Source organism: Molossus molossus, unplaced genomic scaffold, assembly GCF_014108415.1.
Source record: "Molossus molossus isolate mMolMol1 unplaced genomic scaffold, mMolMol1.p scaffold_m16_p_10, whole genome shotgun sequence".
NCBI classification, from domain to species: domain Eukaryota; kingdom Metazoa; phylum Chordata; class Mammalia; order Chiroptera; family Molossidae; genus Molossus; species Molossus molossus.
This window is the reverse complement of record NW_023425345.1, coordinates 2,728,518-2,740,563: the sequence shown is the minus strand read 5'-3', so window position 1 is coordinate 2,740,563 and position 12,046 is coordinate 2,728,518. Positions and strand designations below refer to the sequence as shown.

Sequence of the window (12,046 nt, the reverse complement as noted above, 5' to 3'; positions counted from 1 at the left end):
AGCCCTGTGTTCCTTCCCCTTCAAGAAGCACAGCGGAGGAGCATGGACTCAGAAGTGTGAAACGTGGCTCGTCCCCTCAGCAGCAGTGGGATCCCGGGCCATTTACTCGGCCCCTCTGAGCCTCAGTTCCCTTGACTTACAGAATGGAGAGTCTTAATCACCTGGGTCACTGTGAGGAGCCAACAACATGTGCAGAGGAGCCCAGCGCAAGCTCAGCCTTATACGAACTAAGAGCCGTTTCCCTTGAACAGAGCAGGGCCCTGTCCCTCAAGACTCTTAGAGGCTCTACCACATTCCCACAGCTGGGATCCCGGCAAGGGGAGCAGTAGTGACATCTTCCCGACGTTTTGAACATGACAGCCCACTTTTCTCAAAGAGCATCTTGAAGTACTGGCGTTCAGAGGAACCTACTTTGGACACACTAGAAGGGGCACCTCTTGGATCTAACCCGTGAGAACCTGCCATTCGGCTGCGAGGAGTGCAGTTAGCTGGCTGCCTCGGGCTGCGGTTGTTCCCAATCCACCAAGGCACCTGGGCTGAGGCCTGGCCACTTCTGCCCACACGAGACTCCTCTACTGGGCAGTCTTTGCTCTGGAGCAGGTTAAGCGTTTGTGAGAACAGGGAGGTTCTCGGGCCAGTTCTGCGCCCTCCCTTCCTCACAGTTGCTTGATCTGCATGGCAAGCTGACGGCTCTCCCTGTCCAGTTCCTTCCTTCCGCTTTTATCTTTCATGCGTGTTGCCCAGTACACCTGTTCCCCTCCTAAGACCATCTCAGGGTCTGTTACTGGAGGACCCGAACATACATCATGCAGGGAGAGGGCCCTGCCAGTGCTGAGTGCTCCGGGGAAGCCAGAGGAAGAGGAATGGTCGTAGTAACTGCCAACAAGACAGGGGCCCAAGCCCGGCCAGTGTGGCTCAGTGCTTGAGCATCATCTCGTGCACCGAGAGGCTGTTGGTTCGATACCCAGTCAGGGCACATGCCCAGATTGCAGGCTCGATCCCTACTAGGGGGCATGCAGGAGGCAGCCAATTGATGTTTCTCTTTCATTGATGTTTCTATCTCTCTCCCCCTCTCCCTTCCTCTCTATCCAAAAAAAAAAGTAATTAAAAAAAAAAAAAAAAGACAGAGGCCTGAGAGGGTCTGTGGCTGTGTGAGCGTAAGCTTGTCTCCAACCAGTCTGGACTGGCTCACCCTTGCGGATCTCACCTTCAACTCCGACTTCTTCTCCAAAGCCTTGGCGATGACCCTGGCTGCTTCCACACCCACCGTGTTGCCCTCCAGGCGCAGAGCCTCTAAGCCATCAAAGTCTTCAATTTCTTGAATCACATCCTTGGCTGCCAGGGACCAAAGAAAAGAACCTTAGACTTTTGGAGTCACAAACAGCTGAGGCAGGAAAGAGCCCAGCCACTACCTTGTCACTCAGAACTCCAATGGCTATGACGTACCTACCATGTGCCAGGCCCTGGCTTACACAAAAGAAGCAGACAGGCTCACAGTCTAGCAGGGGACAAACCACACACTTTTTCTGTAACAAGTGTTAATACAAGGCACGTATAAAAGGTCTGGGAGCCAAGGAAAAGACCAATTGGCTGCTTGAGGTAAAGAAAGTGCTTGGGACACCTTGTGAGTGGTGTGCGTAGAGCCTCCCAGGACAGGCAGGGCACCAGGCCAAGTGGAAAAACAGCATCCAAGTCAGAAGGTAGTGGGTACAATGGCATGGAGGCTTTCAAATGTTCCATTATTCATGTTTGGGGTATTCATTACTGTATTGTTTTATTATGGTGAAACATTCCAAACAGCCCTAGCCAGTTTGGCTCAGCAGTTAGAGTGTCGGCCTGTGGACCCAAGGGTCGTGGATTCAATTCCAGTCAAGGGCACGTACCTTGGTTTTGAGTTCCATCCCCAGCCCTGGTTGGGGTCGTGCAGAAGGCAACCAATTGATGTGTTTCTCCCATATCAATGTTTCTCTCTCTCTTCCTTCCTCCCTTCCACTCTATCTAAAATCAATGGAAAAAATATCCTCAGGTGAGGGTTAACAAAAAAAATAGAATAAAAAAATTCCAAACAACCGAAATGTCCTTCAACAGCAGATAGGTTGACAGGTTAATTCACTAGGGGTACAATTACACTAATGTCATTATGAATGGTGACACAGGCGTTTTAAAAAATATTCATGTTGCCCTGGCCAGTTTTGCTCAGCTGTTAGCACATTGGCCTGCGGTCCTGAGAGACCCGGGTTCGGTTCCCACTAAGGGTATGTACCTCGGTTGCAGTTTGTCCCCGGCCCTGGTTGGGTCATGTGGGTGGCAGCCACTCGATGTGTCCCTTTCACGTCGATGTTTCTCTCTCTCTCTCTCTTCCTCCCACTCTATCTAAACAAAAAAAGGAAAAATGTCCTCAGGTGAGGATAAAAAAAAAAAATTCATGTTATAGTGGTAAATAAAATTGAGGTTATTCCATGGTATTTGGTCTAACTTTTAAAATGTTATATGTGCCCTGGCCAGTTTGGCTCAGCAGTTAGAGTGTCAGCCTGCAGTCCAGAGAGACCAGGTTCGGTTCCCACTAAAAGTACATACCTCAGTTGCAGTTTGTCCCTGGCCCTGATTGGGTCGTGCGGGTGGCAACCTCTCGATCTGTCCCTTTCACGTCAATGTTTCTCTCTCTCTCTCTCTCTCCCTCCCACTCTATCTGAGTAAAAAATGGAAAAATGTCCTTGGGTGAGGATTAAAAATAATAATAATAAATTAAAAAATAAATAAAAATGTGCCCTGGCCGGTTTGGCTCAGTGGTTAGAGCGTCGGCCTGCGGTCCAGAGAGACCTGGGTTCGGTTCCCGCTAAGGGCACGTACCTCGGTTGCAGTTTGTCCCCGGCCCTGGTTGGGTCATGTGGGTGGCAACCACTCGATGTGTCTCTTTCACGTCGATACTTCTCTTGCTTTCTCTTTCTCTCCTACTCTATCTGAATAAAATGTGGAAAAATGTCCTCGGGTGAGGATTAAATAAATAAATAAATAAATAAATAAATAAATAAAATGTTATATGTATTTCTTGCACACACTCACACACAAAGTCCAGAAGGACCTTATGTCTAGGTGGTGGGATTATGAGTGTTTCAGGTTATAAAGTAGCTTTTAAAGTTTCTGTAATATGATCCTAATTATTTTTTTTTTATTTTTTTATTTTTTTTTTATCCTCACCCGAGGACATTTTTCCATTTTTTGTACAGATAGAGTGGGACAGAGAGAGAGGGAGAGAGAGAGAGAGAAAAACGTCAACGTGAAAGGGACACATCGAGTGGCTGCCACCCGCATGACCAACCAGGGCCAGGGACAAACTGCAACCGAGGTACATGCCCTTAGCGGGAACCGAACCCGGGTCTCTCCGGACCGCAGGCCGACGCTCTAACCGCTGAGCCAAACTGGCCAGGGCTAATTATTTTTTTTTAAAAGAGAAAGAAACTCTGCTATGTTTAGAAGGCAAAAAAAAGATTTTAAAAATGTAGCAAAATCAACAGTGGTTATATTCTTGGGCTATAAAGTTATAGAGTTTTTTTCCTTCTCCCAATGCTTCTGTATTCTATAATGTGCATGTATTAACTTTATAATCGGAACAAAACACACCGGTTACATGAAACAAAACAATCTAGTCTGGCCAGCACAGGATGGAGTGGGGTGGAGTGACATGGTAGAGAAGAGATGGGAGGTAAAAGTTTGAACTTGACCTTCCAGATTACAAAGCCCACAGAGGACTGTGAAAGGTTATAACTTGCAACCTGTAAGGGGCTCCCTAAGAAGCTGTCCAAGCTGGAGACTCTGTACACCCTGCCTCCCACCACCTCCCGCTGCTGCAGGTCCTCGGAAGCCCTTGCTAAACTCCCAACAGGGCCAAATCTTCCCAGGCAGCAAAGCCCCTGATCTCTCACAGAGCCTGCTACAGTTTTACACCCGTCTACATGATCACTTGATCATTACATGGTCACTCTGGTAATACTGTCTTCCCAGTGGGTCATGAGGAAAGGGGCCTGCTCTGTCTCTGCTCACTACCACATACGGATAAGCACTTAACACACTAACACATGTGTTTTATACACACTGTGACTCATATATTCCCTACATCATCTAATGAGATGGTTACTGTTACATCTATTTTACAATTGAGTATATTGAGACACAGAGAAGGGAATAAATGCCTACCAAGGTCACACAGCTAGAAAGTGGTGGTCGGCATTCATTTTCCATTTCTCATTTCATGACAAGGAAGGCTGGCCAGGTATGAGCTTCCCATTTTATAAAAGAGGAAGCTGAGGTTTCAAGGAATGAAGCAACTCTGCCCAAGAGTTAAGGGAAAATAGCAGAGCTGAACTTTAGACTGCTTTTCCAAAACTGAACCCATATGCTCCTCCCATATCCAAATGGAGTTAATACCTAACTTAAAAACAGGTTAGAAATGGGCTCCGACCTTCCCTGAATAACCTACTGCAATGTGGCTGTGTGGCAGGGACTTCTCCTTTCAGCCTCTGCCACTTCACAGAGTAACAAGCTCCAGGTGTTTACCACTCTGCCATGTGAAGCAGAAAGGCTTTCTTTGGTCCTTAAATGACTTCCTGGGGAGAAAAAGGCCTTGTTCTAATCACCAGACCCATAGCCTCCTCCCATGGGCCCTGGCCCACCCGACTGTGCTGGCTCACTCCCAGCCAGGACAGAGTCCCTTTCTGGGTTAGAGACAAGGCCGCCAGGCTCTTCAGCACAGCATAAGGGACCTCTCTTGTCCTGGGCTCCCTATGGGATTCTGATCCTTCTTCCAAGCCCACCCTGTCACGTCACGGCTCCTGCGCCTAACTCACATGGCTCTCCCTGCTGAAGTGGCCTCTCCCCTTCAAATCTTTCTTCAAAGACATGTCAAATACCACCATCCAGAGACTTCTTGGACCCTCCTAAGCCCAAAGTGACCCTTTTCCCCTACTTCCCTTCCCGGAGCCTTCCATTCAGGTCTCTGAGTTCACTTCACCTTTCGCTGCCTCCTGTTAGTTATTTGGGTACCTCATTCCCATTCCGGGTTATGAGCTCCTCAGAGGCTGGGGCTATAAGCTGGGCATCCTCAGTGACCTTCTAAATGGGAGGCAGCATGTCCAGCCTGTGCTGGTGAAGTGGTTATCTGCACAGATTTTAAGGCCAGACAAACCTGAATTCTAATCCCAGCTGTGCTACTTACAGCTGCGCCCTTAGGAAAATCATCTAACCTCCCTGAGCCTTAATGAAAATGAAACCTACCTCAAGGGATTTTGTGAGGAAAAACTGAGATACTCTCTGTATGGCACCTACAACTCTGCCTGACAGTGTTCAATGAATAGCATTCAACAAATAGCAAACCCATGTTGACTGCACTGAGCTGAATGTCTACTGAGAACCAAGGAACAGGGATGCAGCTGGACCCCTACTAAAATCCTGGATCTGGCCCGGCCGGTGTGGCTCAGTGGTTGAGCATCAACCCATGCACCAAGAGGTCGTGGGTTCGATTCCCGGTCAGGGCACATGCCCAGGTTGTGGGCACGATCCTCAGTGGGAGGCAAGCAGGAGATGGCCAATCGATGTTCTCTCTCACTGATGTTTCTATCTCTCTCTCCATCTCCCTTCCTCTCTCTCTCTAAAATCAATAAAGGAAAAAAAAAAAAAAAAAAAGCCTGGATCTGCTATTTACCAGCTGTATAATTTTGGGCAAGTTATTTAAGTTTCCAAAGTCCTTTTTCCTTACTTATAAAATAGTAACATTTGTACCTCAAGGATGATGCAAGAATCAAAAGTAACAAAAGCCCAGGGAGGAACTCGGTCGATTTTAAGACTATCGAGATGTTAGGGATGTGCGTCACCACGCTCCCAGCAAAGCCAAGACTTAAGCAGCCTCTTACCCAGTGGAGGGGCAAGCCTGCCCACACACCATGACAACCAGACAAGTCCAGACCTGCTTGCCTAGTTGGGCAAAAACCTCGAAGCCTTACAAGTACCAACATGGGTGCCTTCCCTTCCAACCCAGGGTATTCAGGGATGGTCAGGGCCAGCCATGCCTTGGCCAGGGATGGAAAGACAGGGTCTGCATTCTGATTCCTAGCTCTCTCCTGTCCTGGTGCCGGTACACAGACAGAAATGTCCACCCTATCTCAGGGGGATTCAGCTGCATGGACCAGATCTCCCGAGACTGTTGCTTCAAGGCAGCTCCAGGAGGGAGGGCTTCAGCTCTGGGGAAGGTGACAGGTATTCCCAGACCTGCTGGGGATCACAGAGGTGAAGGTGGGACTGGATCTGAAGTAAGAAGTTAGCAACTGTATCTTGGGACTGCCATTAACTATGGTCTCTTGCTGTGTCTGTCCCCTACAAGAGATAAAGGGGCCCTTCCCACCTGCCACCCTGAGCTGTCATGGCAAGAATGACCACTGCAAACAGGAAGACTGGCAGGGAAGCCTGTATGTGCTCAAGGGAAAATCATCTTTGAGCCTATCTGTCAGATGGGCCAATGATACCTCACAGAGCTGCAGGGACAAAACGTGATGATGTAGCTACATGAGCCTGACCACAAATGAGAGTAAGTACTCGTTCCCACACTCCCTTCCTCCCCTGGGTCAGCCTGCGCAATAACTCACCATCTTCTGCAGTGTTGAGTTTGAGGCTCTTGCCCTTGAAACTCAGCTGTCCCCCAGCCACCTGGGTTTTGGCTAGCGTCTCTGCCAACCTGGCAATGTCTTCAGAGGCCATGCTGGACACACTGGTGGGCTCCCCCGCAAATCTGCAAACTGAGGTGGCCAAAGTTCCATTAAGAGAGAGGAGGCTCATTTCCAGATAACATTACAGAGCTGCTTCTACACATGAAATTCACTCACTAATCATTTATAAGCAAGCTATTTTAGCAAACTAATTGACCTCAAAAGTGTACACAAGTGATGTAGGATGTCATTGATGTGACTAATTTGTTGTGTGTGTTTTTTTTAAATAAAAGCTTTTAAATGGTAGAAAACCACCCAATTTGGAAGAACAGTACTTTGTAATAAGATGGTGAGTAGCCATGAACATCACTGGCATGCATCAGGTTCACTGGTCAGTCAGCGGCAGGCTACTGAGAAGCAAGAGCAAATTTATGGCAGTCATGCACTTTCTTTTACAGTGACAAGGAATTCTCTTTTACTGCCCTCTTCAGTGATGACAAGTGGATGACATTACTATGCCCCATAACATATGTTATTGGAAAAAAAAAAAAATAAACACTTTATTTTTAAAGTAATGATACCTACAATGAATGAGAAGATAACTGCTTTTCCAAAGACCCATGTTATGGAGAGAATGTTTTCATATTTAATGTTTGTGATTCTTTTCTTTTTTTAATGTTCTTCTTTCCTTTTTATTGAATTTATTGTGATGACACTGGTTAACAAAACAATCCATGTTTCAGGTGCACAATTCTACAACACATCACCTGTACACTCTGTTGTGCATTCACCAGCCCAAGTCAGGTCTCCATCCATCACCTTCTATCCTCCTGTACCCTTCCCCCTCCCCCACACCGCCTTGTAATTATTTTCATTATAATGTAATTTGTTGCTAAAACCAATGTTATTGTAAAACTCTAGTTTCTGTATAATTTAAAAACTGTACAAAACTGTACCTGAATACTTGGAACAGAATAAGTTGTTTTAAAATCGTCCAAATGACAACTTCAAGCATACCAACATTCCCATCATGGTAGTGCCAGAAGGAGAAGAGAGAGGGCAAGAAATTTAAACCTATTTGAAAAAATAATGACAGAAAACTTCCCTAACTTAGTGAAGGAAAGAGACATACAGGAAGCACAGAGAGTCCCAAAGAGGTCCACACCAAGACACCGCATCATCAAAATGCAAAAGGTTAAAGCCAAAGAGAGAATCTTAAAAGCAGCAAGAGAAAAGCAGTTAGTTACCTACAAGGGAGCTCCCATAAGGCTGTCAGCCAATTTCTCAAAAGAAATTTTGCAGGCCGGGAGGGAGTGGCAAGAAATACTTAAGTGATAAAAAGCACACAAAAAAAGATGAAAAGCAAGGACCTACAACCAAGATTACGCTATCCTGCAAAGCTATCATTTAAAATCAATGACCATATAAATTTTCCCACATATGAAAAAGCTAAAGGAGTTTATCACCACCAAACCAGTATTATATAAAATGTTGACCGGTCTTCTTGGAGAAGATAAAAAAATATGAACAATAAAATGGCAATACTATCTATCAACAATTGAATCTGCAAACAAAATGAGCAAGCAGAACAGAAACAGAAACAGATTCATAGATACAGAGAACTTTTTGTTGGTTGCCAGATAGGAGGGTGAAAAAGATGAAGAGATTAATAAGTACAAATTGGTTGTCAGACTGATGAACCTCAAAGGGAAGGGGGCGGGGGCGGGAAGAGAGAAACCAAAGAACTTCTGTGCATATATGTATAACCAATAGACACTGACAACAGTATGGGGAAGGCAGGAGGGGGGTGCGACTGGGGAGGAGGGGGACAAGGGGAGGAAAAGGGACATCTGTAATACACTCAACAATAAACATAAGTTTAAAAAAATAAAATAAAATTGTCCAAATAAGATCTTTGAATCAGTTTTAAAATTCTTCTGTTAAAAAGTAAAAATGCTACATTTAATAAAGAGAGAAAGAGAGGAAGAGGGAGAGAGAGAAGGCTCCTGGGGTCCCCGTGTTTGGGGAGAGCAGGGTAGGACATCAACCAGGGGCCTGAGCCCACCTTTCCAAGAGCTAAACCACTGGGACAAATGAAACTGTATTAGGAAAGGAACAATTCTAGAAAGACGAAGGAAACAGCAAGAAAAAAGAAGAATCATGTTTCACCTCCGAAGAATTATCAACTCACTACAAGTCCTTCTCTGCCCAACTGCCCCAGCTGGGACACCTAGCAAAGCCATCTGAGTTGCCCAGTCCCTGGGCCCCCAGTCAGAGGCAATTAAGTCCCAAACTCATGGCTGCAAAGAGTCTACCCCAGGCACACACCTGCCTGATCATCTTGGCTACTTTCTGTTTGAGGGTCCCACTCCTCAAACAGGACATAGATGGCTATGGGATCCAGGTCATCCATCCCAGAGAATGCCCCACCACCCACGCTGGCATGACTCTCAGAATGACGCACAGGGGTCAGTCCACTGCACATCTGGTTTCAACCTTGGCCAGGAGACTAGGCAGCCCACGGTGGTCAGACCTCAGGGGTTCCTAGGAGACCAGAGGGCTCTACATCATGACAGCTACCATCACAATAGACCAGGGGCAGAGTTGGTGGTAAAAGGAGCTTCCAGCCTGGAGCTCAGCAGACTCAGGAAGGACCACTCCATTGCTTCAAAGAGGAAATGGCAGGTAATCAGGGGAGACCAAGGAAGACTGATATGGGGGACAGAACTAGGAGATGCCCACAGAGACTCCTTCCATCCAGATGGCTTCCTCCCCCAAATCTACTCATCCTCAAGATACAGCATTGATAGCTCCCCATCTTCTCATGCCCCCAGGCTTCCTCTGGGCCCAAAAAGCCAGCTTCCCACCCCCTTCTCTTTATCTTAACTCTTATTATCCTGGTCTGTCTTTTTTTTGGGGGGGGGGGGGGGAGAAGGAACATTTATGTGTTGTTCCACTTATATTTGATTCTTGTGTGTGCCCTGACCAGGGATCAAACCTACAACCTTGGGAATATCGGGATGACGCTCTAATCAACTGAGCTACCTTGCCAGGCCTGTCTGTCTTTATCAATAAGCATGAACTATTCTGGGTAAAAAAGCATCTACACATTCATTCAACATTTATGAATACTACTGTGTGCTGGACATTATTCCAGGTACCAGGAGTACATCAGTAAATGATGAAACAAAGCCCTGCACTCTTTTTTTTTTTTTTAATTTCAGAGAGAGAGAGAAACATCGATGAGAAAAAAACATCTATAGGCCCTGGCTGGTTTGGCTCAGCGGTTGGAGCGCCGGCCTGCGGTACAGAGAGACCCGGGTTCGGTTCCCGCTAAGGGCACGTGCCTTGGTTGCAGTTTGTTCCCGGCCCTGGTTGGTCGTGCGGGTGGCAGCCACTCGATGTGTCCCTTCACATCGATGTTTCTCTCTCTCTCTCTCTTCCTCTCTCTCCCTCCCGCTCTATCTGAACAAAAAATGGAAAAATATCCTCGGGTGAGGATGATAAAAAAAAAAAACAAACATCTATAGGCTGCCTCTTGCATGCCCCCTATTGGAGATCAAGCCCACAACCCAGGCATGTGCCCTCACAGAACATGGGATGATGCTCAATCCACTGAGCCACACTGGTCAGGCAAAACCCTGCACTCTTGCAACATTTGGTCTAAACAAGATATTTAGTATCTTAAACATGATACTCAGTACCTGAACAAGAATAATAGACAGGAAAGGAGGGGAGTAAGAAACATTGGGGGGGGGCAAGAAGTTTGGGGGGCGCAGATGCAATTTGAAATGGAATGGTTAGAGAAGGTATTAGGAAATAAACAAATAATTGGAGGAAGAACATTCTTGTAAATGCAACTAACTGCTCTTATGGGGGAAGGAGTGGGGGAGAACTTCAAGGAGGCCAGTGGGGCTGGAGAACAGAGAGGAGGGAGAAAAAGGTTAAGAAATGAGAAAGAATGAACAAAAGGCCCAAGTTACAAAGGTCACTTTAAGAACAGTGGCTTTGCCCTGGCCAGTTTGGCTCAGCGGTTAGAGGGTCAGCTTGTGGTCCAGAGAGACCCAGGTTCAGTTCCTACTAAGGGCATGTACCTCAGTTGCAGTTTGTCCCCAGCCCTAGTTGGGTCGTGCGGGAGGCAGCCACTCAACGTGTCCCTTTCAAATCAATGTTTCTCTCTCTTTCTCTCTTCCTCCCACTCTATCTGAACAAAAAAATGGAAAAATGTCCTCGGGTGAGGATAAAAAAAAAAAAGAACAGTGGCTTTTATTTCAAGTGACAAGAAGAGCCACTGGAAGGTTTCTAGCAGAGGGTGATATGACATATGTTTCAACAGGATCATTCTATCCGTTGCATAAGACCTGGTATTTAGAAGGTGCTGCAATGACGGTTTGAAACTGGAAAAAAAAAAAAAAAATTAGTCTGAAACTCCACCTCTTACAGTTCTGGGAGGGAAAAATTTGAGGCTAGAAAAATGGTGGTGAGGCCTCCAGATGTAATAGGCACACAGAACTTACTAGCTGGAAGAGAGCCCATCATTCAGTCTAGTGTACACACACGCTCCACTAGACTAAGAAACCGAAGCACAGAGAGGTGAATTCGTTTGTCCAAAGTCTGCAAAGGCGCAGCGGCAAAGCCAAGACAAATGGTAAATACACAAGCAATCCTCTCCCTTCTCGGCACGGCGTCACACTTTCTTTGACGCACATTCATCGCTCCTGTGAAGCATTAGCAGTGACTCAAGCCAGCCCAGGCCGTCGGTGGGTGTGGGTCTATTGGGAGGCGGCGGCGAGGGAGCAACCAGCGCGGGCGGTAAGTGACAGGCGGGCAGCGCGGGAGCCCCACCCGGGATCCCTGGAGGACACGCACCGCTCCCAGTTGACACCGACACTAACAGGAAAGCCACTGCTAGAAGCGGCGTGCTGGGCGGCCAGGCGAGACAGATGTCCTCTCTAAGCCTCAGTTTCCCCACTTGTGAAAGGGACCAGCACCCCCTTTCCGCACTTGGCCATAAAAGCCGAAGGGGGATAAGACGCTCAGGGACGCCACACATTCCACGCCCAGTTCTAGGGACGCGCCGCCGCCCCCGCCCCCGCCCCCAGCCCAGGCAGGTGACGGGGAAAGGAAAGAGACCCCGACCCTACCGTAAACAGACGGCGCCGCCGCGTGGGGAAACCCGAGCGGGCGCGTACTCTCACCCGAGCGAGGACTGAATTAGGGTCTGGGGCAGGGCAGGTCGGCGTCGCCGCCTCCGAATCCAGCGGTCCCGATGCCCAGCCCACCTGTCCGGCAGTTCTCCCGGCAGTTCTCCTCACTCGCGTCTCGACACCACCTGCTCCCCGCACCGCGCA

General features: G+C 47.6%; 1 protein-coding gene across 5 annotated transcripts in view; it reads right to left on the bottom strand.

Moving 5' to 3' along the window:
* Nucleotides 1-12,046, bottom strand: part of RANGAP1 (Ran GTPase activating protein 1) — a 28,718-nt gene extending 16,672 nt beyond the window's left edge. For 3 of the 5 annotated variants that reach the window (XR_004958301.1, XM_036251419.1, XM_036251422.1), the window contains exons 1-3: nucleotides 11,840-12,046; nucleotides 6,636-6,785; nucleotides 1,208-1,335 (exon numbers count right to left, since the gene is read on the bottom strand). Coding sequence is in view for 4 of the 5 variants with exons in the window: in XM_036251419.1 (XP_036107312.1) it covers nucleotides 1,208-1,335; nucleotides 6,636-6,747 (240 nt within the window). In the remaining variant the exon portion in view is untranslated. The remainder of the gene's footprint in view (nucleotides 1-1,207; nucleotides 1,336-6,635; nucleotides 6,786-11,839) is intronic. The other 2 variants (XM_036251420.1, XM_036251421.1) reach the window with 2 other exon arrangements.